The 26,148-nt window shown below is 36.6% G+C and overlaps 1 protein-coding gene across 2 annotated transcripts in view; it reads right to left on the reverse strand.

Annotated features, from left to right (window-relative positions):
* LRPPRC (leucine rich pentatricopeptide repeat containing) overlaps positions 1-26,148 on the reverse strand; it is a 168,548-nt gene that overhangs the window by 120,530 nt on the left and 21,870 nt on the right. For both annotated transcript variants that reach the window (XM_074949362.1, XM_074949361.1), the window contains exons 3-14: positions 21,906-22,028; positions 20,890-21,011; positions 20,745-20,803; positions 19,779-19,865; positions 19,072-19,198; positions 17,721-17,865; positions 16,655-16,812; positions 16,209-16,314; positions 16,008-16,115; positions 7,938-8,056; positions 7,189-7,282; positions 1,147-1,216 (exon numbers count right to left, since the gene is read on the reverse strand). In XM_074949362.1, coding sequence (XP_074805463.1) covers positions 1,147-1,216; positions 7,189-7,282; positions 7,938-8,056; positions 16,008-16,115; positions 16,209-16,314; positions 16,655-16,812; positions 17,721-17,865; positions 19,072-19,198; positions 19,779-19,865; positions 20,745-20,803; positions 20,890-21,011; positions 21,906-22,028 — 1,318 coding nt within the window. The remainder of the gene's footprint in view (positions 1-1,146; positions 1,217-7,188; positions 7,283-7,937; positions 8,057-16,007; positions 16,116-16,208; positions 16,315-16,654; positions 16,813-17,720; positions 17,866-19,071; positions 19,199-19,778; positions 19,866-20,744; positions 20,804-20,889; positions 21,012-21,905; positions 22,029-26,148) is intronic.

The following is a 26,148-nucleotide window of genomic DNA, read 5'->3' on the forward strand; positions in this document are numbered from 1 at the left end:
ACCACAAACATATAACACAGCTCCTATTTTGAGACATCAAGCCTCCTTTTACAAAGCATTTGCTCCATGCTCCATCTCAAATGGTACCTAACCAGAAACCCAGCTATGGTTCAATCTACCATTGGATGAATTTGTCCTTGACCCAGCCCAAAGAACAAAACCTCCTCTTCAATTCAAATAAAATCTGAAGATTTTGAAGCAATTTCTTATTTCCAACACAGAGTACAAAGACAGAACAAAATAAAGCAACAGAACATTTCCTGAAACAGTTGCTTGGAAAAAAGAGAAGGAACACCAAAAACTAGTATTTTATTTCTACAGCACACCGTATAAATACTTAGCACTCATATTCTGCTTTTAGTTTCTAGAATTAAGAGTATTTTACTAATGTAGCAAATATAATTATCCTCATACTACAGACAGGGAGAACAAGGCACACAGAGGATAAGTGACTTGTGCAGTCACACAGTAAGTCAAAGGAAGAACTGGGAAAAGAACCCTGGTCTCCTTTCTCCCATTCCAGTGCTCCACTGGATAATGCTGCCTCCCAGCTAAATGACTGTGGACTAGCAGCCAAACAGTTCTGCCTTCAATAATCACAGACACAAATATAGCACACAAGATGACACCTAGCATTTTTAGCTCACTTTCTGAATAGTTTGAAAAGAAATAAGTAATTTTCTTCTATTACATTAAGCCATAATTTCATCAAGTTTAAAACTCATGATTTCCTCCCACCAAAGTAAGTAAATGATACAAAGGGCTGTAAACCTTCCTTTGCTCCTACACACCTATATTTTCTATTACAATACCAGCAGAAATGCAAAAAAGTGACTAGAAATAAAATAGCCTTGGTCATGGTCTCAGGTCAATTTTACACTCTTCCAGCATCATACAGCTAGTGTTATTGCTACTAGGCTGGGGACTGGGGGGGGGTTACAGCAATCTAGTCACTTTGAAGGAGGCAGGTGTAGAGAGAGAGGCAGGAGTGCTCTGGACTTTTTGATCTGTTGATGGAAACCAATTTTTATTAAGTTTAAGTTTTCAGACTTAACCACAGGGCAAAATTACATAAGGGTGGGGTGCGGGAGGGGAGATTAGACCAGTTATGGGGGGGGGAGGGGAGTTTACTTTATGAAAACTTACCTTTTAAAGCCCAAAATGAGACAGCCTTTAAAATTAAACAAATCCACAGACGGCATACTTGGTGAAGACACTGTAAAGATAGATATTCTTCTAAATATTTATTCTTTTAAAAAAAAGTTATTTGCTCAACTAGAATAGGACCTAATGGAAGTAACATTTTTTCCTTATCTAGTAAATATTAATCATCTTTGTAACTCACCATTAGAAACACAGTAATTCCCACACACTTAATCCAAAAGCAAGGTCGATCAAGCCCAGCATCCTGTCCCTGACGGTGGCAAGTACGAGATCAGGTGTTCTCAAACTGGGGGTCGCAAGGTTATTACAGGGGTGGGGTTGCGAGCTGTCAGCCTCCACCCCAAACCCCGCTTTGCCTCCAGCATTGATAATGGTGTTAAATATATTAAAAAGTGCTTTTAATGGGGGAGGGGGGTCACACTCCTATGTGAAAGAGGCCACCAGTACAAAAGTTTGAGAACCACTGTACTACGATAGTAAGAATCCTGCAGAAAGCAGATAAGAAAGAGACCATGGTGGAGCAAGGAGAACATGTTCTGAGAGGTTCTCCAATCCTCAGAGGCTGAAAAAAAAAAAAAAAAAAAAAAAAAAAAAGAAGGCAGGGAGCAGAGATCCTGAAGGAAAATTTTAAAATTGAAAGGCAGGACAGAAAGGAGAGTGAGAAGCACATTGTAAAGGGCCAGGAACGGATGATAAAAGCGATGGAGGAGCAAACAAAGATGTTGAAGTCCCTACTCATGCTCCAGGCAGAACACATGCATGCTTCTTCTCCCCCGCCAACACCCTCCCTACAGCCAATACAGAACTGTTTTCCATGCCCTCCCAGAACTCCACCCACACATTCCTTGCAACTCTTCGGAACATCTCAGTACCCAGTTCACTCCACCCCTTCTGACTGCTTCCAAAATGATAGCTGAACTTACACACAGTTATGACAGCCTACACTACCCTGCACTCTTATCTCCTTTCCCATCAAGCCTTTTGTGTGTATTGTTAATTGGTATTTAACAAAAAAAAAAAATCTCTGAAAGGTAACCAGTCTTTATTTGTCTCCTACACGTGGTGGTTGCTGCTGTTAGTAATACATAGTGGCAGTTTGATCATTTGACGACTACAAATCCCGGTCAGGAATCATCACAATTTTCATGCAAAGTGGCAAGTTAAAGCATGGCAGAGTGCTGTATAAAAAAACATATTACTGGTGCTCATTATCAAAATGTTGCCTCAAAAACACCATGATTCAAATAGCCCCTTGTTGTGCCCCTTTAACAGCCCTGGTATTTGGCTGCTCAAATTCTGCAGCCAGGTGATCTGCCTCCATGATCCACTGCGGGGAAACTTTTCAGCCTTAGCCTCACAAAGATTATGGAGCGTGCAGCAGGCTGCTATGACTATGAATGTTTTCCTCATTTACGTCTAACATGCAATAAAGGCAGCACCAGCATGCTTTTAATTTGCCAAAGGCACATTCCACGGTCATTCTGCACTTGCTCAGCCTATTGTTGAAGTGCTCCTTGCTGCTGTCCAGATTTCCCGTGTAAGGCTTCATGAGCCATGGGAGTAAGGGGTACGCTGGATCTCCAGGGATCACTATGGGCATTGCAACATCCCGCACTGGAATCTTCTGGTCTGGAAACAAAGTCTCTGCTTGGGGCTTTCTGTACTGGCCAGTGTTCCTGAAGATGCATGTGTCATGCAACTTCCCAAACCACATCGTGTTCCAAAAGCACCTGCAATATCTTAGAGAAGTACCCCTTTCTATTGATGTACTCCGTCACAAGATGGTCCAGGGCCAAAATTGGAATATGAGTGCCATCTATCACCCCTCCGCAGTTATGAAATCCTACTGCCACAAAGCCATCCACTATTTCATACACATTGCCAAGACCCTCAGTCCTTCGTAGCAGGATGCGATTAATGGCCCTGCAGACTTGCGTTACCACAGCCCACAATGGTCGACTTCCTGACTCCAAACTGATTCGCGACCGACCAGTAGCAGTCTGGAGTCACCAGCTTCCACACAGTGATTGCCACATGCTTCTCCACAGAGAGCACAATTCTCATTTTGATGTCATTGCACCGACAGTGCTGGGGGCAAGCTCTGCACACAGTTCCAGGAAGGTGGCTTTCCGCATCTGAAAGTTCTGCAGCCACCGCTCATCATCCCAGGACTGCATAACGAGGCAATCCCACCATTCAGTGCTTGTTCCCTGAGCCCAAAAGTAATGTTCCACCATGTTCAGCTGCTCAGTGAATGCCAGAAGAAATCTGGTGTTGTTTCTTTCCATGGCACACAGCAGGTCAGGCAACTCTGATTCCTGTTCAGATTGGGAGCTCATGATATACTGCATGACCATCCGCGAGATGTGTATAACAGTGACTACAGCAGTAGAGAGCAGCGTAGGATCCATCCTTTCAGACAGAGATGGTGGACGCACAGTAAACAGAGACTGTTGAAAAATGCCATGAAAAGCAGTCGGAAGCCCATGGAATGCTGGGACAGAAAGAACTGCATCATGGGATGGTGAGCCCACCCCCATGAGTAGCACAGTGGGATAGCTACCCACAGTGCACTGCTCTCACTGTCAATGCTAGAGTACCAAGTGTGAACACGCTCTGCCAACACAAGCAGCGTAGTGTGAACATGCACAAACAATGTCATTATACTGTTTTAGATTGTCAACACAAGTTATGCTGACAAACTTCTGTCGTGTAGACAAGGCCTCAGTCCTGAAAAGCATTATGTTTAAGACCCCATCCAATTTTTTTCTTCTTATGGCCGTTATCTGACAACTTTGGATATTCTTGTTATCCATAAACATCCAATCCCTTTTGAATCTTGTTAAGTTTTCAGACTCATCGGTATCCTGGCGCAATGAGTTCTGTGGTCTCATTACATCTTATGTGAAAAAGGTATTATTTCTGTTTGAATTTGCCATCTTTTAAAAGGGGTCTACTCTTCCATAAGTGACAGTGAGATTTCAATTCAGTTAAATCTCATTAACGCTAACAATTTACATGTTAGTCCTGTACACAAGATAATATAGGGGAGATACGCCCAAGCGTTATAGAAGTTAGCACTCTTCCTAAAAAATGCAACAAATTAAGAAACTGCTTAAAAAGTTTAGGATTGTGGCATTCGTCACAAAAGAAAACACAAGCTTCAGGGGAAACAGCTTGAAAGTCAGTACATTTTAAACAAGTTAAAAATTGTTTCCGGTCCTAAAGTATGCTTGCCAAATTTTGGTGGTTTTACAATCACATTCTTATTTTTTAAAAAATTTTCTCTTTCCATTGTTCCTGAGTAAATTACCAACAAACAAGGGAAACTAAATAAGTATACAGGAAAACAGTGAAACTGATTATCTCTCAAGTGCCATCCAATTAACTAAGTAAATCAACAGAATGTGACATAGAAAAATACTTTTGCTTTAACAACATTCAGCTATAGCAATCTTAAGTGTTGTTACTTTTATCAATATGGGGTGAAAAACTGTGAAATTAGGTATCCCTTAAAGCTCATTTACAATTCTAATGTATTCCCCATAACCCCTTGTTTTCTGAGTCCTTAGCTGAGCAATCCTGCATTTCAATCTTTCCAGAATGCTGGTTCCCACTCCAGCATAACACCCCTGCAATCACTGAACCGCAATGACGCATTTAGACTTCATATGAAGCAAGTCCTGTTTTCGAAAACATGCTGTTTTATATGCCTTTTTTTTAATAACCTGTTCAAATGGTGTATGGTTGACATTATAATGAAATTAACCCCATGCAAAGGCTGAATGCATCACAACTGTTCAATGAGGGCTAGGGTGACACCATTAGGAGGGCTATATGATATAGGTAGGTAGAAGATGTGAAAACAGGAATGCTGATCTGAGCAGAAATTATTACACACACACAATATCCAAAATCTGAAATGTTTGTTTAGCTTTTAAGATAACCTTTACAGTTGATTTTACAAAATCCCCAAGCAAAACATTTTTCCAATGGCATATTAAACTTTCTACTCATAAAAAGACTAGCATAAAACACCTCAGTATGCTCAGCTGCTGCTGACAATCGGCAACCTGGTTTCCTTAGCAACAAACAAGTCTGAGAAAATCAAAAGAAGCTGACAATGAAGTGGAATGGAATGGCATGATAAAGGGGAAAATAGCTCTCATCTCTGCTGCCTTATGCGCCCAGATTCCTCAACTGATGCTTCACAGTTTTCATCTTGTCAGTAACAGAAATCTATACATTATAGGGGATAAGAAGCAGAATCAATAGACCCTGATAGCAGCCAACATTAATGCTTCACCTCCACTGACTACACTGGTGAGACAATCTTAAAGTTTTTTCCCTATACAACTGCATTAACAAGTTTATATTGTTTACTGTCTGTGCCTTATTATTTTTTGGGTGCTGACGAGATGGACTGACATTAGTGAACACTGGGCCAGCATTAATTTTACAAAAGTAATTTCCTTTTAAATTAATGTTTGTAAGGTAAACATTTGCATGCTTTCTTCAATTACAAACCTTATTATATGGAGTATTACTACAAAAGATATTTGCTCATGTAATGTATTTGTCTCTGGCTAAATAATCTCCTATGTAAGACTACATCAAGAGTGACAATACAAAGCCACTGTTACTGGCTATACCAAAAGCTGATCACTCTAGCCAAAGTCAAAAAAATAAAGGACACTTAGTTTTGCTTCTTCAAGTAACAGAAACCTTATAAAATGTTTCATTTCTAGCAGAGCTACCGTGCTCTAGCCAGGCACTACTACTCTGTTGTCTGAAAGAACACCTAAGTATTATATTTTCATGGTGTTACTGACTGGGGTAACAGGAACAAAAGATGGCAGAATTCAGAGTGAATTTTAGAGAATTAGTAATTGTTTATGAGATAATTAAGTACATATATTAAAGTACCACCATAAATAATCAGGTCAGCAATGGTGCAACTATATAACTTTATTTAATGTGTAATGCTTAAACAAAACAGTGTTGAACTTTAATTTTTCAAGGATACTGGTCAAAAACATAATTAATACCAAATTAGATTTAAACCCTGAACGTTTTAAATCTTTGATTTACAGTTTTTGTTATTTATGGGTTTTTTACATTAGACAATGAAAACAGACTACTATGTTCCATTTTTATTTCTCCTAAGTTTCTAGTGAATTTTACTTTCCAGTTTTCATATAGTTGCACAATGCTGCAGGGTATAGGCAAGTTGCAGAGGATGTTTGCTTTAAAATTTGCCATTTAAATTAAAAATATATCAGAAATTTTTCTATCTTGTTTTATAAATCTCTAAATTGGAGCCAAATCTGTCCTACTTGCGTCCCTTTTAAGTAATGTACTAAACCTTAGTTTTATTTAATCTATGTTTTTAGTGAAATATTTAATTATACTAGACAAACTAAAGAAAACTATCTGGGTGCCAATCCTGAGAAGATTTAAGCACATGCCACTGATTTTAATTTAATAAAGAGAGAGAGAGAGAGAGAGAAAGAGTGAGAGTGTGAGAATCTTTGCAGGATTAGGGCCTGTTGAGTACTGCAAAGTCTTCTGACAAAAATCAGGTCCTTAAAAAACTTAACTTGCAGTACTGTAAACCTAGGGCCTGCTTATCCCATTAGTTGTACACTTGCAGCTCCTATTGACAAAGAGAGACTTATGGAGGACCTAAAATTAACCTAAATATCACTTTGCCATTTTTGTACCAAGTTAATTTTTAATAAATGTAATATGAAGGAATAAAAAACATGTATGCAAAGTCCATGAGGCATGTTCATATTAAAAAAGCAGTTTATAACAAATGTAAAAACCAATTGCCAAAAACTGGCAGCTTCAGAAGATATCCTTGAGATCCTTTCCACAAATGCCACAATTCCCCCATACCGAACAAACTTCATAATAACCCCAACCACTATCTAAATCACCCTTAAAATCCATGTCTGAATATTTACAAATACACATCAACTTAAGTACTCCATATCTGCTAAATACATTGAAGATACTTACATAATGATAAAACATTTTCCAATTTTCCATAAATTGCTTCATGTCTTAATTCTGCTACAGAGAGTCCTTCAGTTTCAAATGGACAGCCATTTTCCTATGGATAAAAAGCATTACACTACACACACATACAAAATCCTGATACTCAGCAATATTTTTAAACACTGCCCTCCCCATGTCTCTGCTGAACAATGTCCCCTTTCTACAAATACTCTGGAGCCCCAAATTGTTGACACCATTCTGCTTGTCAAGAGGACTGAATGACAAGCTTCCAAAAGCCCATCGGTGCTACTAATTAGCTGGCCAGAGGAGCCACTCTTGACCCCTAAAGGTACAATCCCTCTACAAAGGCCGAGCATGCACCACCACCAGTAGGAAAGAAAATTACTGGAAAAAAGAACTAGAACCCGAGATTTCTGCATAACTGGAAAACAGTAAAATAAAGCTACTGAATCAGCTACATGGTATTACTTAAAGTCTTTTATTTCAAGAAATGGAAAAATGCATTACTGAAAAACATCACATGGTATGGCGATTTTAAGATCCTCTTTGGTGAACAGGGAGGGGAAAAGGTGGGCAAACAATGGAAAATAACTTTCAAAAATAGTCCATAGAACAATTAATGAGCTTGCTTGTGTGGCAACTGCATGCCCCAGAACACCACTAGAGTCAATGAGAGTCTTACACACACAGCAGCTGCAGAATTGGGCCATAACATAGCAATACATAAAAAATTATTCATTTAAACTCACCTGTAGCAGAGCACGAAGAGTCTGAATGTCATCAAAATTTGTCAAAACATAGTTTGTGTATGTTTCCACATCAGGTTCCACTCCCAGCTCATGCATTGCTTTAAGGACCTCAATAGTACCTAAGGAAGCAATATTAGAAAGCATACAGAATGCTGAACAATTTCAGATAACTAAAAGCTCTATTCTTTTTATAAAAGGAAAGATATAAACATTAATCTTCATGCTTATTCAGGACATTTCTTCCCCTCTCTAGTTCCTGCTGCATAGAAGCTGGGAATTTTTTTTTTATTTCAATAATCAAGTTCTTAATTCTGAAATCAAAAATAGATAAACCATTTTTTATCTTGTTCCACAGTAAACTAACAAAGACTGAAAACTCTTAGTTCACCCTGCATCTGTGGTTTCAGAAAAGCATATTTTTGGTTTAGTGAAGATGAAATACTGCATTGGGATTGTAATTAAAAAACTAGCACCTATACCTAGAGATGAGATGCCAGCCCAGAATTGTGTCTATATTTATTATTTTTACTTCATTATAAAAATTAAGACTGTACATTGAAGATGTCCATATATCTGATGTGCTGAATATGGAAACTAATTTGACCCGCATAAATAAATGCATATAGCCAGCTTCAAGACATTTGTGATCAACGTGTGTTAAGAAACACACTTAGCATTGGTCCTCGCCCCCCCCCCAACTCTACTGCTAAGGTCCAGGCTTTCAAAACAGGTATCTAACCTTGCACAAGATTGAATAAATATTTACATGTGAAAATTGGGTGCCTTGGCCTAGTTTGTACATGGATAATGGGACCAATTTTGCAAGGTGCCAAGTTCCCTCAAAACCCACTGAAATCGCTCTGCACTTGCATGAGGCTCTCAGCACCTCACAAGATCAAGTCCTAAATTTTCAGCGTCGACATTTATTTGAAAATATATCAATACCAACACAAGCTACATTCAGTAAAAAGTAAATTTTAAGAAACATTAAACATTTTCTTAAAATTGACCACACAGCTATTACACCAATATATCAGCTGTTTTTTTGTTTTTTTCCTAGAGAGAAAGAAATACCGCTGGTATTATACAAACATTAATAATAATAAAAACTGATATTATGCCATTGAATTTTGAAATTTTTAGCAAACACAGCTTTATTCTAACAAGGGCATTCCAATGCTTTAATGGCTTTTCTTTCAAATTTGCAAGAACTTCCTGAGTTTCATTATATCAGGCCTAGTTAGCTAACTCTCCATTCATGTCACAAGCTATACAGGTATTGGAATTTTTGCTGGCAAAAATGATTTGTCAGATGCTGCAGGACACCAGTTCCAAGTAGCATATGTTTTTTTTTAACTTGCCTCTCGTATTTGTTACTTTAAAAATGTAAAGTTTCCCAAAGTCCCTGTCTTTGCCCCGGAGTGCCACCTATGGAAAAGTGACACTTCCATGAATATTTTATGCAGTGCACTATGGTGCAAATAATCAAATGTGAATTCCCTTAGAGCACTTAAAAATACATGCAGGCAAGTCACACTAAATTAAAGTCGCATCATCTGCTCAAGTCTGCCTTAAACAAAACTCTGTCTGATTTTGGCTGAGAATCTGCAAAATTATGAACAAAAAATTAATTACAGTAAATCCTGCTTGATACTTTCAGATCTTGACACCAACTTTCTATTTTATGTTTGCAAGATGTAGAAAACGTTAATATAGAGCCCAGCTAATGTTACTTTTCAGAAAGACTGTTCCATTGTAAGAGTTCAAGTCAATATTGCAAGAAATAGCTGTTTTCAACAGGGAGCTACATACCACGGTGAATTATGTACTCTAGCTGCAGGAGACTTGGGTTCAAATTCTTGCTTAGGTCAGAGTGGATTAGTTTATTGGGCTCTCCCAAATCCCTAGTAGACATCTGTCTCAAAACCACCACTCAGTTTGGCACAATTCTTGAGCAGAGACAAGGAAGCGTAAGTATTAGCATAGGGTTAGATAGAATAGATTAAGGTTAACTGGCAAAGGTGTGAGAAAGCTTCCACAGTATCTGTTGCCCTATGTTTGGTCACTATTAGTGGTATTAACACTAACTTTCATGAAGTTCTCCCACTTCCCCCTCCCTGCCCCAGTTTTTAAAAATCCAAAATATGCCTCATCTTCCCCTTTTTTCTGAAAATGAAGGTTATTCATTTTCTTTTGGTTTTCTTTAAAAGCTTTCACAGTCAAGTCAATATCGGCACAGCAAAAACCAGAAAACCACTAATTTATCATCACAAAAGAAGTCCACAGTTTTATATGTTTTTAAGTTTTGTTCCATGACACATAGCTTTATTAATTAGTATATTAATGTTTTCTCAGTATGAAGTTACAAGATACCGTCATCTCACGTAACACTTTAAAATGTGTAAATCAAAAGAATATACATTAAGACCAGCATATCTGCATCTTATGGCTGCCTTTAGAATTTCTTTGGACATCACAAGGATATCAGGGTTGTTCAGCCTTTTCTCTCTCAAACCTAACCAATGGGCATAAAACCAGACAAAAGTCAAGACACACACAATGCAATGATATGTGTTTAGTAAGATGGAAACTGGCTAATACAAAAAAGTCATTTTATTGCGTTGTCCCAAAAGAAGTCTTTTACAATGAACATGTTCTTCATGAAGAAGCTTGTGTATCAGTACTTTACATATCATGTATAAGCAACATTTGTTAATTAAGAAATCATTATGCTCTTAGTTTTCTGACTGAGTTTCTTAAATGGATAACTTTTGTTAAGAGACCATACAAAAAACATTTAGAAGGATGCCGTCATGTCAAATTTTGCCCAAAATTTAAGCTATAACAACCTAGTTTAAAAAAAAAAAAGCCAAGAAAATGTCTTGATTTTGCTAAATTCCCCAAACACCTTTTTTTAAAAAAAAAAAAAAAAAATCCCTTTACTATGTAAGATTCCTCTTACTATTTTTGATATTCCTGAGAATGCGAAAATGAATTACCAGAAACTTACTATAAATACAAGTGAAAAATAGGCTAGTTGGTTTTAACTTCCTAAATTGAGAAAAATGCAAGTCAGACAGCCTATAAAATGATCAGCAAATTAATTTAAAGATCTTTCATTTTTAGTAATCCTTTTTAGTAATTGTTTTTAATCCCCAATCCTCAAAAAAAGTACACGCTCACTTAACTTTAAACATGTGAGTAGTTCACATGCTCATAGTTAAGCACTTGCATAAGTAGTTGAAGAATGAGGTTTCTTGAAGCTCAGAAAATAAAAAGTGAGCATGGTTTTTTTAAAAAAATATTCAATTGAGATTTTAAATATAATTTCACTATTCAAAATAGGCTGATGTTCTAATTTTAAATTAATGTATTTAAAATTTAACAAATTTGAATGCATATGTTTTATTTAAGACAGAATGCACATTTAAAATGCAATCAAACTCAGTGAAATATAGCAAGTTATTGATATTTCTGTTAATTATTTTGATGTGCCCAAAAGCATGCTAGACCATTCCACTCCCTTGCCTCAGGACTGGTCCATAAACAGACCTTGAGACACAATTTACATATATAATCTTCATAATATATTGTGTACAAACAATGCATAGAAGTCAATCAGACTTAATCCTGGCAAGTCTCATTCTTCAGCAGAAGTCTGGCGGGTTTTAACTGTCCCAAGCGAAGCAGGATGAATGTTATTAAACAAAAATTCCAGCACACTTCAAAATATATCCTAATCATTATTTCTAATTACTGGGGAGTGTAAGGGGGAAATCATAATAAATAAGCAATAAAAATAATGTTTTATTAAGTATTAATGTTAAACAGGAAACTATTCAACATATGGACAATCTGCTGTAGAAGATTAACTGAACCAGTTTTTATCCATTAAGAAAGCTCTCTCTATTAAGTTTAGGACTTGCTGCTTTACACTATTCTGAAAGTGCGCCGCTTCCCCCCACAAATTGGTAATTTTTCAAGCTCTACTTTGGAGAATCAAACCCTCTTGGAAATGGTGTTAAAATGGCATCACCTACTGAAGAAATAACCCTGTGTCCTAAATGGAGATTCTGCAACAGTGAAAGTTATGTCTAAAACAAGTTTTAAATACCCTCCCCCCTTTTTTTTAAAAAAAACATACCCCTAGACAAAATCGTTCTTTGGTCCCACATACCTGTGCAGAGGAGTAAGACACCTCCAACCATTTATATGCCTGATCTTATAGGGCCCTTGGGCTCCTGGGTTCAGACACTGGATGTCCAGCTTCTGCTCTCCCCCTAATTCAGGGGTTATTACATGGGGGGGGGTTGTGAGCTGTCAGCCTCCACCCCAAACCCCACTTTGCCCCCAGCATTTATATTGGTGTTAAATATATTAAGAAGTGTTTTTAATGTATAAGGGGGGTCGCACTCAGAGGCTTGCTATGTAAAAGGGGTCACCAGTACAAAAGTCTGAGAACCGCTGCCCTAATTCATATGACTGAGCTAGTAGGAACTGCCTGAGAGGATGGAGAGGGAGCGGATAGAGCCACAGCTTTTGTTCTCCTCCCCACATCTGGCTGACTCCAGCTCTTCTTCTACTAAGGGACAGATTCTACCAGTTATTCTCACACTGAGCAGTACCTTATTCCTCAAGTAGCCCCACTGAAATCAAACTTCTTGTTGAGTTAGGTACAATTCTGCACAAGTACGGGCAGCTGAAAATGGATTAAAGTGTTTATTTAGCTCAGATATCAAATAACGGAGTTTTCATTTTGAAACATGAGGTCATATTCAGGAGAATGGTGTAATGCTGCTAAATGTACAGTCAAAAATTGAATTTAAAGGTGCACTCAAAAAAATTGAGTGGAATAATTATTATTAATAATAAATAATAATAATAATAGACAAAATTCTGACAAATATTTTAAATTAGTATTTTCAACTTTTCCTGGGGAACACCATTACCCATCTCAAGGGAACCAAAAAATTATCTTGTATTTAGCTCATTTATTGAGCCTTTTTATACTGGGTCAATGTGAAAACTGAAAATATTCTCTGCTAGCAAAGGGAACCTTGCATACAGTATTTTGTAAGTAACTGTTGATGTGGTACTGAAGTGCTCTATAAAAAGCAAAAATAAAAAGCACAGCTAAGTATTTTTAAAAATAAGCTTCAAGAAAGTGGCTAAATGATGCTAACCAAAAACCTAACACGGCTATACAACTTTTGATGTAAGCAAAACATCACCCCAAACCGTCCTCTACTTTCAAAGATATTTTATTGTATGGTCTATTGACACAACGTGTCCCAGTGCTCTTTATATTTGCAGCCCTCCTACGTCTTGTTTTTTCCTTAATCCTCGCAGCATACCCTCTTCTTGAAAAAGGGTAACTTTGCATTTATTTCACTATAGGAAAATATTAAAATAAAAAGCTTGAACTTGCTTTTAGCTTTATCAGCACACAAAATAAAAACATGTCTAATTTGTAATGGGCATAGTTAATGAAATTGTGGAAATCTGCTACTCACTCTTGTAATCCAGACAGTTGTCTGCAGCATATTCAACCATTTGTCCACTCTAGTTTTATATGACTCAAACAATGAGGCATTCCTCACTTTCTTTGGAAGACTAGTCCGTAGAATATTTAATGTCAGCAATAAGATGTTCTCCCCAATGTTCAGTTTTTATTTCCCTTCGACTAGTTATAACCCCTTGGGCCACCCTACATAATTCCTTTCCCCCTTTGGCATTTACACCCTTCAAATAGGTAGTTATAATACACACCCACCTCTTTCTCTTCCATGTTGTTATTTAACCTTTAATCTCCCTCAAAGTCCATCCTTTCAACTTCTCAACATGTTTTGCCTCTTCCCCAAATTCTGTTAAATTTTGTCAATACTTTTCTGGTATGGAGATAGGTGCCCAGAAGCGTATGTGGTATGCCACATCTGACTACTGTGGAGAATGGAACCATTGTCTCCACTCTGTTATGAGATGTTGTACTCTATCTATATCCACCTTTATTTGATACATCCTGATAAATTTTTGCTGCTAGGAAACTGAGAACTCAGCTAAATTTACTGTTCACTGTCATCTTTAGGTTCTTTTCAGCACTACTTTCCCTATCATCTATCACAAATGAATATCCATATATTATTTTTCCTCACATGTAAAAAACCAAGCTAATATAATGTTGCATCTCTCTTTCATTCCCTCCCCCCCCCCACAAAAAAAAAAATCTGAATGCAGGGGAGATTTTACATGGCAAAGGGCTAGAACATTTATTCCACCTATCTACAGCTAACATATTTATATTGATAATTCAGTGCCGAAGGGAGCACTCAAAAATCTTCCTTTAATTTGAAGTTTAACTTTAGGAGTTGAGTTTGCTCACATATTGCCTGTTATAAGTACACACACACCAGGAATCTTCGCACTAAACTTAACAACTCATAACTGTGAAGGACCAGATGCTAATCTGGGTTCACAAAATAACTTTGTGAATGCACAGTATTACCACAGGACCAACAAGAAGTTACCCTCTGATGTCTTTGTGGGCAGAAAAGGCATGACTTCATTCTGATGCTTACTACCAGTTCTTACTGACAGCCAAGTTAAAGTATTGCACGTTTTTGAAGACGCTACAATTTCAAATTAAGTCAGGACAGCTCAGATCACAAAAGTTACTCTTCTCACAACAATTAGGTACAACAACCTTTTTCAGCTCTAGAAATATGCAGGAGCCTTCGCAATATAGCACACTTAGAGCATATTTTGCTATTTGTAGGTAGAGCCAAGTTTTGATAAAGCAACACAGCAGTATTAACTGATCAAAATATGCATGTACACAAGTATGGATGACAGTTCAGAGCAGGAGTAACTAGAATCATATAGTAGCCCTGCCCTGTTTAGTAAGTTTCAAGAGTTCTTATGTGATCGTGAAAACTTTCCAGTATTCAGAAAGAGTGTGTCGGAGTGCAACTTGCCGTGTGTTCTAGCATCAGCACGGAGCTAAAGAGTTAATAAAAACTGAATATTGTTTTCATAAAGGCTTTTCTAAAAAGGATTGAGACACTTTTATAGCCAGAAACAATTAGGGAATACTTGTTTCAGCATTTCTTCCAAACTGGAATGTGACTGTATATTTAAAATAAAATTGCAATATGAACAGTCTGCTAAAAGCACTTTTTTTTTGTTTGTGCATTTTGTTTGTCACCCAATGTCACACTAACAACTCTGCATCTCATTCTAAAGCACATTATACTGCGAGATAAGATGAAAAAGACAGTTTTTTGTTTCCCAAGGGGGAAGTACTTCTGTTAAAAGCATCTTTTTATGAGACCACTCTTTCTGAATTACCAATAACGCAAACCAAAGAATTAGATACTGTACTCTAAAATTTAATATTTGTTCAATTCTTATTCATATCCTATAGACATCCCCATGTGTAACAGGGGAAAGTGGGCTAAATGCTTAAGCCTACTTAAGAATCCAAAAGATTGAACATTTCTGTCCTTCAATCAGTATGCTGTCAGGTCATGATCACTCATTCAGCAATGGAAGTTTTCTTGCCTCTCTTATTATTGTAAGTTAGCTCACATTTAACTTATCAGTGAATAGAAATTTTAAAAAATGGTCAAAAAGAAAGAAAGATTCAGCTTTTCAGTAGTTATAGTGAGTCATTACCATACAACCTTACTTTTAAAGGCTTCCTACTTCCATAGGTCTCAATAAGGCTCTCCAAGAGTAAAAGATCAGAGAACTACTGCTTGGGATACAAAGCAGCAGAGAACCTTTGTGAAGCCAGGAATCCAAAGAGTTAAAAATCCCATTCAAATAGTGTTTTTCACTCTGCTTTCTATTAAAAACTGAATTCTTTATTTAAACTAACAAGACTGTGTTACAATTAAATGGGAAATGAGTGAAAAGCACTTCTGAAAAAATTGTAAAAATGTTTGTGATAGCAAGAACTTCACACCCCGAGGCCTCCACTCACCTTCAAGCACATTTCTAAATAGGGTTTAAATGTCAAATTGTACATTCAGTTATGAATAAGTCAACGGCAATATGTATCAGAAAGCTAACCTTGAACATTCTTCTCCTTCTGATACCCAACAAGCAGTGGCCAGGAATAGTGAGGTCTGAGAGGCAAACCATCCTCTTTCATTGTCTTCATCAGGTTAATTGCCAGAGCTGAAAACACCCACAAGGCAATTGACTATTAATAAGACAATAACAGAATAGTATAAATAAACTGATGTTTAAAATAAGCAAATAAATAAGTACCTGCTTTTTTAGACTCCAACGCACAATACAAAGTAAATTGGAGGGGACTTGAGTGCATATTGGCTTCTTTTAACTCATCACAGAACTGTTTCAGCTTGCTCAAGGGCTGGAAAGAAATTTAAGAATTAATTTCTATAAATAATAAATTGTAATGAACACATAATGCTTCTAAATTTCTGAACTCCTTTCTAGCAATTAAAGAAAAGATCCTTCTTATACCCATAAAGTAGTTATTACAGACACCAACAAGCATTTTTGCTCATAAACATTCCACTTACTGTGTAAATTGGTAGGTGAAATATTAAAGTGATTATCTTAATGCATTCCATCTTTACTCTTTAACTATAAGTGCATGAACAAAACTACGATTTCCACATTTTCATAACTCCCTTAATCTCACCGACCATACAGTTATAAGTCTGGTAAGAAGATAACATCTTGCATACCTTATCTGTAGTTACACAGTGTCGTAAGAAGAAGTTACCATAGTCCATACTGCTTTCACTGTGATTTTCAGATGATAAGGTAGGAAATGATTTGAAAACTTGGAAAGCTGTATCTTCCAAACCTTGAGTTATCAAATTCAGAGACAAGTTCATTGCATCTAGAGATTTAAAACACCAAAGACAATATTTATTAAGAGTTTGGAACAAACTATTTTGACAGACTACCAATGAAATAATCACCGAACATTTTAATAATTACAAATTAAATTAGCATGGTCCCTGACTTTGTATCTATGGGAAGAAAGCAGAAATTGTTTTACAAGTATCTTATAACATAGTTTGTTTGTGGGACTAACTGCTACAGAACTCAGATTTGAAACTTTTTGTTTGCATAGGTTATGTAGTGCTACAAGCATCTCCTTTACTACTGAAAGACCCATGCCAAATATTTTAGAAGTATCATCTTCATAGTGGTCCAGAAGCATCCCAAATACTACAACTGAAAGACAAATCTTTGAGAAAGGCTACTGAAGTATATGTAGAAGTACTGTCAAGTAGGTGTAACATATCAGGATTCAAAATTGCCTCCAACCATTGTTACAGAAAGTTATATTCAATGTTTGTAACCTCTCTTCACTGTATTCATGCATATCTGCCACAACCGAAGTTACACAAAAAAAAATTTTCTTTAAGAAAAATGCGAGCTTATCATGGATTTAAGGGCAAAATAATAAACTTTAGAAGTTTGTGGTGATGCAAATACAAAAAAAAAATCATCAAAAATGCTTACATCTGTTTTTAAATTCTGAAAATCCTTAGGTTTAAAATGTGACCCAGACTAATCCACATCTGCTATCTTTAGAAAACAAAATTAATTAACACAAAGCATTATTTTGCCCCAGTAGGATTTCACAAAGCCTTATACACAATATCACACTAAGTGACAAATCTTTTTCCTTCATTGCAACCAATTGAAAATGCATTCCTTCTTAACCTTGAGTAACAGTACTATTTCAAAAGTACAGCTACAGTAACCTGATTTTGGACACATGACTAAAAGTACTACCTGGAATATATCCCCTTTCATATCTCATTTGTGATAAAATATCTTGGACATACTGAGGATATCCAGCCTTAGCAAGGCTAAAAATAACCTGCATCAAATCCCTGTCCATAAAATAGCCTTCCATCTTCTCAACCTTTTCCAGGATCTGTAAGTAAAAGCCACAAACCAGAGAATAAGTGTAATGTTAATGAAAAGTCAACACTCTGACTCAAACACAGTACATTAAAAAACCCAGAAAGTATTTACACTGAAGTATCACTCAAATTTGCTACATATTTCCCCAAAACAAGCACAGATGCCGTTTCTGGTCCATAGAGCTTAAATTCTAAAGAGACATATGAGGGAAAGGGGGGAAAAGAGAGAGTGATACAATATACAGTGATCACATTCTGACACCCTTTCTTCCCGCTCAGTAATATCTTATGCTGTGAGTATTGCCATTAGTTTCAAACTTGCGACATAAAATACTACAGGAAAATGGATTGCAGAATCTGGCCCAAAGTGATAAGATGTATCTTATTAGTTACATTTGTTTGATTGTTTGGGGGGTGGGAGTGAGATGAGTTTTGTTTCTGTGGTTTAAGTTAAACAAATTAAACTCTCCTCCCTACAGTCCCCACCCCAACTTGAGTCCCCTCCATTTTCCCTAACAGCAAATCCCTAGCCTTACAGCAAGTGTCCTTACTCCCCTTCTCCTACACAAGGGAGTATTTATTTATTTATTGACCTTATGACATAAGCAGATAGTGAAGCCTCCAATTTTGCAAAGGAGCTCCATGTCAGTGGACCCCTGCACCAGGATGTAACCTCTACTGAAATGAGTGGGGCTCCTTCTGGGCACATAAGTTTAAATCCATGGAGCTCTTATAAAAATTAGGGTCTTAATGGCAAAAACTCATTGACTTCACTGGGAGCAAGATCAGGCCCTAAAAAAGTTCTCTTTCCATTGATGAAAATAAAATACTGTGCAATACTCTTTTCATCTGACTTTCAAAAAAGTTACATTTATGATGAGACTGAATGAATCAGCAAGCATTATTCACCATTTCTACATATAAAATGAAAGGCACCTATCAAAAGATAAAATAGAGTTTTATAAAATTTATAATATTAGCAAGACAGGTTTCAATTAATGAAATACACAATTATCTAGTTGAAAAAAATATTCTCCTTAATTACTGCTGACCACTAGGGAATTATTTGAGAGAGACCAACTGGTATATTTTTGTGTGTGAGGAAAAAAAAGAGAATTTCAGTATCAAATAAATCAGTAAATATTAAACAGATCATGCAGTCCCTTTTAAACAAACAGTTTTAGGAAAAGCTTTACCTATGCATGAAATATTAATACCTGTTTAATGTTGTTAATGTCACCCTTCTCAGCATATGCATTCAGTAATGCTAAGTAGGTGTCTGGACCAGGTTCAATTCCTGCATCCCTCATCACTGAAAGGATATTTTCTGCATTCTCCATATCTCTGCAGATGTTTAAAAAAAATCAATGGATTTAATTACAATCATCCAATATAACATTAACCATAATTTTGGGTTTTTTTCAATATTTTAGATAAAGCACATGGCAAAATCTAGACTGAAAACTAACGTTTTACTTCTCGGTATTAAGTTAATAACAGCTGTAAATGTCTAAGACAAATACAAATACATTTAAAAGAGAAAACATATTGACTAATGCATTCACATTATTCACATAATTTAGGACAGTTCATTTTACTTCAACGGAAGAGAAATTTTTGAAGTTCAGCCAACTACTTCTCATTCCAATAACTGAAACACAATATCTGTCTTAAAATTAAGCTTACTGGAGGTAGTGGTAAATGGGCTTCCTTTCATCACTCCCAGTGTCCGATAATACCAGAATATATTTCTATTTTCAGAATAAATAGAGTCTTTATATGCAGTAATTCACAATTATTGTAGTTGCCAACCATTTTGTAGCACATGGATGTGATTTATGCAGCTGAATCAGCTAATTATCAATGTACAGGGTAAGTAGAGGAAGATTTAAAAAACAAACAAACAACATTGGTATATTGTTACCCAGCTCTTGCATGGCCTGTCACAAGGCTACTGAATACTGCCTCAGTGATTGGGAGTTCTTTCATCTTCATAAATCCAAGAATCTTACTGCAAGATACAAAATAATAATTACAGTTGTGTCTTCCTCGTATAGAAACTGGTGAAGTACTGTTGTGCTGCACTAGATCATCAGGCAGAACACAGAAAGATACGTTTGAGTGATCAGATTTTGGGATGTGGCACACAATGTTAATATTTTAAACAATTCTGTTACTCCTGAAATGTTATGTTGTTTGCAGTGTTTTTGTACCCCTGTGGGTCCCAGAGTATTAGAGGGACAAGGTGGGTGAGGTAATACCTTTCATCAGACAAACTTCTGTTGGTGAAAGAACTTTGTATAGCTTGGATGTTTTGTCTCTTTTACCAACAGAAGCTAGTCCAATAAAAGACATTACCTCCCCCACCTTGTCTCCAATGGGGATCTTAGTCATTTAAAATAAACATAATTCTGTTTAACATCAGTTACAAGTTTTATCAGTTTCCTCCCACACCCATATGTGTATATTCCTCTTGTGCGCAGCAATCACACTGTCACAACCTACCAAAGGCAATTCTTTCTGGAATTAAAAAGAACTCACATTAGATGGATCGGCTAACAACAAGCACCATACAGGGGGAGAAAAAACATATTTGCCCTTTCCCCAGTGGCTGAGCAATTTTCCTGCATGGTAACACCTCTTCCTTCATAATTTTATGTTCTTTGTCAATGACCATGGAACTGACAAGACAATCTACCACTTCTACACCAGTGAGAAGGCAACACATTTGAACAAAACACACTGAACTGGGCCATCACCTACTTGACTCCTCTTTGCTCCAAAATTTAATGAACTTGAAGTAGGTTTTATATTAATGAGGGGAGGAGGGATGAGAAGCATATGTATTTAAATAACTTGCAGCAAAAAAAATTTAAGTGCAAAGTAATACCTAGCACCTTCGATATCACCCTCATTGCAATATGCAGCAATCAATCTTTGGTATGTAACCTGTGAAAAAAAATAAAAAATTAAGAGTCTGGATTTATTCAATAGTGGCATTAGAAGGAAAAAGGATGCCATCAAGTAGTACCTACTCGATTGGGCTGCACATTAGCTTGCTCCATTTTGGACAAGAAATCAGTTGGAGAGAATTTATGTTCATTTTGAAGGTAGACTTTAAGCAAAGCATTATAATGACTTGCATCATACACAGCACCTAAACAAGATGTTACAAAGTTACTGAAATAAAGCAGCTTGCTTCAAGTTCAACAAGTTAAATATCTTTAAGTGTCATATGAAAATTACTTGGATTTCTTGATAGATCAACTTTATTATGCAAAAGAAACTATGGTACAAACAAATCAATTAATTTTACCCATCTCTATGGTATATGTTGCAACTGTTTAACAGAGCAGAGTAACTCTATAAAGTGTGCATTTATTTATAATTAAAATGTTAAATATGCAGAGTACAGAAACATCAATGCTATCCTGTGTGTCATTCTGCATTCTACACATGAATTGCTAAATTCTGAAAAATAATGTGGTTTCCTTCAACCCTTACCCAATATCAACTTTTAAGAACACATTATCATGCATTTGTTTCTGAAGATGGACATTAATGGATCATAAATTGTCATTCTAATGGTTATCAGATATGGTCTCTTCTGAAATAGCTATTTGGCTATATCTAGCTTTTAACACTAGAACACTGGACTGCCAGCTGTTGAGGCAATTAATAAATAACTAATAATTTAGCAATACAAGATTCAGTGTTTACAATACTAAAGAACTAGAATCTGTCACAACAACAAACAAAAGCAACTGATATAAGCAATGGGGGAAAAAACCCTCAGGTTTACTGTTAGTACCCCTAGATGTCAGTATAACTCTCAGAATGACAAACAGGTTTCTAGTCTCAAAAAACCTGGGTGGTAAATATAAGGTTATATTTGCCAATGTTTAAAGAAAAATTCCTGCAGTAAAACATAAAAATTCAGCATTTAACATTACTAAAATGCATTCTACTTTTTGTTTCCAAGAAAGCAAGTGGAATATACTGCTATAATATGTACATGCTTTATTGTAGTCAAACATATGAAAAGACATACCCAAGTCTTGCAACTTGCCCCACATCATGTGGGCTAGTTCTGTTCTTTCACATAATGGGACCTCAGGCAACAAGGAACCACAACTTCGCAACAGAAGCAAGGCCTGGTTACTACTTGGATACCCTGCAATAAAACAACGTTGTACTTAAAGACCCAATACAAGTGAAACAAAAATGTTCATTGCAAAAAATATACAAAAGGAACTGGTACACCATGAGTGAAAAGAATATGCAGGAGTCTCTGGAAAAAAATGATAACAGAAGAATGAGTACATTCCATTGTCCCACTGCCCCTTGATCTATTAATATAAAAAGGACAATACAAAAAATGGTTTTAGATTTTAAATATATCATAATTTTTAAACACAATAACCATCATTTTCAAACTCAGATGCTTAAAGTTAGGCTTCTAAATCCATATTTAGACTCCTAAATAAGTGTAACCACTTTTGAAAACATTGGCCAATATTCTAATAATGCCCCAAAATCTTAAAATATAAATCTTTCCTGTATAGTGGCTATTGCAAAACGTGTTGGTTTCACTACTTTTCCTAGTGAACAAGTATCCATGCCATGGAACGTCCACCACTCCAGCTAGCACTCACGTTTCTATTCTCATAAAAGAGGTCAACAACTGAATGAGAATGAAGACAATTATCTGCCAACTTCTAAAAGTTATCATTCCAAGTCAGGGTTGAGGCTTATAGACAAAGCAGCATGGAGAACCTCACAATGCAGTTGCCTCTAATTTAGGCATTTTCTTCACAGAGAAAATTTCATTTTTAGCAGTATGATCTAGTGCCTTGAATCAGCATTAAATTCACTTGGGGGGGAGGAGGGAATCTATAATCTTTTTGAGTTTGCCTTTCCATTTACTCAGCTTGTTATTTTGTTGCTATGTTACTGTTTAAACGACTTAATCTTCAATTTTTGTTCATAAAGCAAGCTGACTGAAGCTTACGGTTGTATAAAGTGAAGATGCTGAGAAATATGGATTCTTATTCCCTAAGCGTATGTCTGATTGACTCATGCCACACTAAATTCTGTTATTAATTGAAAAGTGAAGATTTAGAGGGAAAATGTTAAATTTAAGTCAAATATATGTACAACTAAAACTTTATAAAGCTACAGTAAATTAAATCTAGAACCTAAAAATCCTGACAGTGTCCTTTTGAAATACACACATGAAACTTTTTTCACAATTTTGTTTTTTGGTAAACAAGACATCTAGGAAAAATTAGGTGACAGTATTTCATAATTACACTGAAAAATAATGATTTCCACCAGGATGCAAGGATGCTGTACAGTTGCCAAGTCAACCATCTGGTAGTTTCAGTAATGTAAGGTATACAAGTCCCCGAACTCAGACTGGCTACTGCCTTGAATTCTTCCATCCATAAATCCACAAACATTACCACTTCATCTTCTCATTTTATGCTGCTGATGGAGAAAAAACTTTTGGACAAATATTTTTGAGACATGGTTGGAGATTACCACCAAGATACTTCAGAATGAGCTGACGTTATACTAACTTGAACAACCAATACATCCTGAGATAATTAAATCTTGGTTTTTCACCCTCAGCATCCATTTGTCCCAAGACAGAGTTATTATCTTGTTAACAAGGTTACTCAAGTATCATCTAAATATGAATATGGTGATTACTCTGTACATTGGTCTACAGTTTGGGAAAGAAGCCTGTGACAAGGTCCACCTCTAGAGTTCCTCCAACTTTAATACTCAGCCCCAGGGGTACCCGAGAAAAATAACCACAGCCGGTCTGGCTTTCTCGGGCCTCCCCCAGGCGGACCAGTGGGGAAGGTTGTAGCAGGACCCCTGCAAAAGAGGGATTAAGAGAGGGAAGCGGTAAAGTCCTGAGTGCACTGTACAAGCAAGCAAACTGCAAACTCTAGTTTTACAAGAAATCTTCAAGTCTCTTTGAAAAGTCTACCTACTTTAAAGCAGCATATACCTGTACCCCTTTCCTAGTGTACCACCTTAATAGGGAGGCCTCATTACATCAGATGGACTACTCCTGTGACAGAAAGTAAGTGCTGCATTAGCACATCAGATACAGAAAATAAAATATAGGAGAGACAACAATTGCTGTTCGTGATGGGCTGGGGTTTTTGGTGTACATGGGTTATATTATGGTTTTGTTAAATACTGTCAAACAGAAGCTGGCCTCTCTCTACTCAACATTGTGAATAACAACCAAATTCTTGAGCTAGTCATGCAACCCACAAAAATGCCATTAATGCTTTATAATGTAAATTAGTCACCATAAATTATGTACAGAAACTGTAAAAAAGGAAGTATAAAATAGAATAAAATAACTACAAGGTAAAACAATTAATCCCTTGCAGCATAAGAAGAAATCCCTTTTAGATGGATGGAGTCTAAACCAACACCGTGAAAAAAAATTTTTTTTTAAAGTGTCCATGTGTCAAGGTTCCTTCCCCACTCTGAACTCTAGGGTACAGATGTGGGGACCTGCATGAAAACCCCCTAAGCTTATTTTTTACCAGCTTAGGCTAAAACTTCCCCAAGGTACAAACTATTTTACCTTTTGTCCTTGGACTTTATTGCTGCTACCACCAAGTGTCTAACAGATATATAACAGGGAAAGAGCCCTCTTGGAAATGTCTTTCCCCCCAAATCCTCCCCAAACCCTACACCCCCTTTCCTGGGGAAGGCTTGATAAAAATCCTCACCAATTTGCACAGGTGAACACAGACCCAAACCCAAACCCTTGGATCTTAAGAACAATGAAAAAGCAATCAGGTTCTTAAAAGAAGAATTTTAGTTGAAGAAAAAAAGTAAAAGAATCACCTCTGTAAAATCAGGATGGTAAATACTTTACAGGGTAATCATATTCAAAACATAGAGAATCCCTCTAGGCAAAACCTTAAGTTACAAAAAGACACAAAAACAGGAATATACATTCCATTCTGTACAACTTATTTTATCAGCCATTTAAACAAAACAGAATCTAACGCATATCTAGCTAGATTACTTACTAAGTTCTAAGACTCCATTCCTTTTCTGTTCCCGGCCAAAGCATCACACAGACAGAGAGAACCTTTGTTTCTCCACCCACCCCCCCTCCAGCTTTGAAAGTATCTTGTCTCCTCATTGGTCATTTTGGTGAGGTGCCAGCGAGGTTATCCTAGCTTCTTAACCCTTTACAGGCGAAAGGGTTTTTCCTCTGGCCAGGAGGGATTTAAAGGTGTTTACCCTTCCCTTTATATTTATGACACCATGTATACAAGATGCTACATCACTAATGACTGCAAACAATGTTTATGGGAAAGGAACACTAATGCAGGCAAGCTATTCACAGGTAGGAAAGGAGGACAGAGAATCAAGACAGGTGGAAAGGGAGAACGGCAAAGAGGTGATGAGAAAAAAAGAAAATGAGAATGAAAGTCCAATATCAATAAAGGCAGAAATGTGAACTGCAAAGAGAAGACAAGACGACAAAGAAAGAAAGAGAAGGCAGGCATAAATCAAACACAGGAGAAGAAAGATAAAGCTCCAATGCAACCCGCAGGTGGAGTTGTCCTGCACTGGTGCAAACCTTGACCAGTTTCAAATCAGAGTCTACTCTTTTATAAAAGCTGGGGCAAACTGTATCAGTGCAATTCAAGTGTAAATGAGGGACTGCAGCTACTTCATGCCAACTTTAAAGCTATTCCTTCTATCAAAGAAGGAGTATTTTTGATGTTGCAGGACGAATAATACAAGTTTAAAGATATTAGCAATGGGGAACTTATTTACACAGCCAAACTAAAACCCTCAGTTTGTATCTGTAATTAATCTGCTCATTAGTATAACTAATTAAAGATCAAAAAGGAATAACTTGTGCTTGAGACCAAGGACTTAAAACCCTTGACTGAAAAACAGTACTCTTCTAGTGGGAAAGATCTTTTTTGATAAGGCTGCCTCTGACCCTAACCTTGAATGAATAATAGGCTGGATCCTGTTCAAGAAAAATCAAGAAGGATTCTGCATTCACTTCAGCTGAGAGTAGGACTGGATCTTATAGAAACCCATGACAATATCTGAGTTCTTGACAGAACTGAAAGGGATGATTCCTAAACTGGCCTCAGCCACTTAATTACTGCAATAACATGAGTTTTCAAGGAGAGAGGGGACACCCAGAGAAAAGACAAAAATAAAGCTTAAAAAAAAATAAATGTTCTAAAAAGATAGCTAGAAAGTATTAATGAGAGAAGGAAAAG

Source organism: Natator depressus, chromosome 3 (assembly GCF_965152275.1).
Source record: "Natator depressus isolate rNatDep1 chromosome 3, rNatDep2.hap1, whole genome shotgun sequence".
In the NCBI taxonomy this organism is placed as follows: domain Eukaryota; kingdom Metazoa; phylum Chordata; order Testudines; family Cheloniidae; genus Natator; species Natator depressus.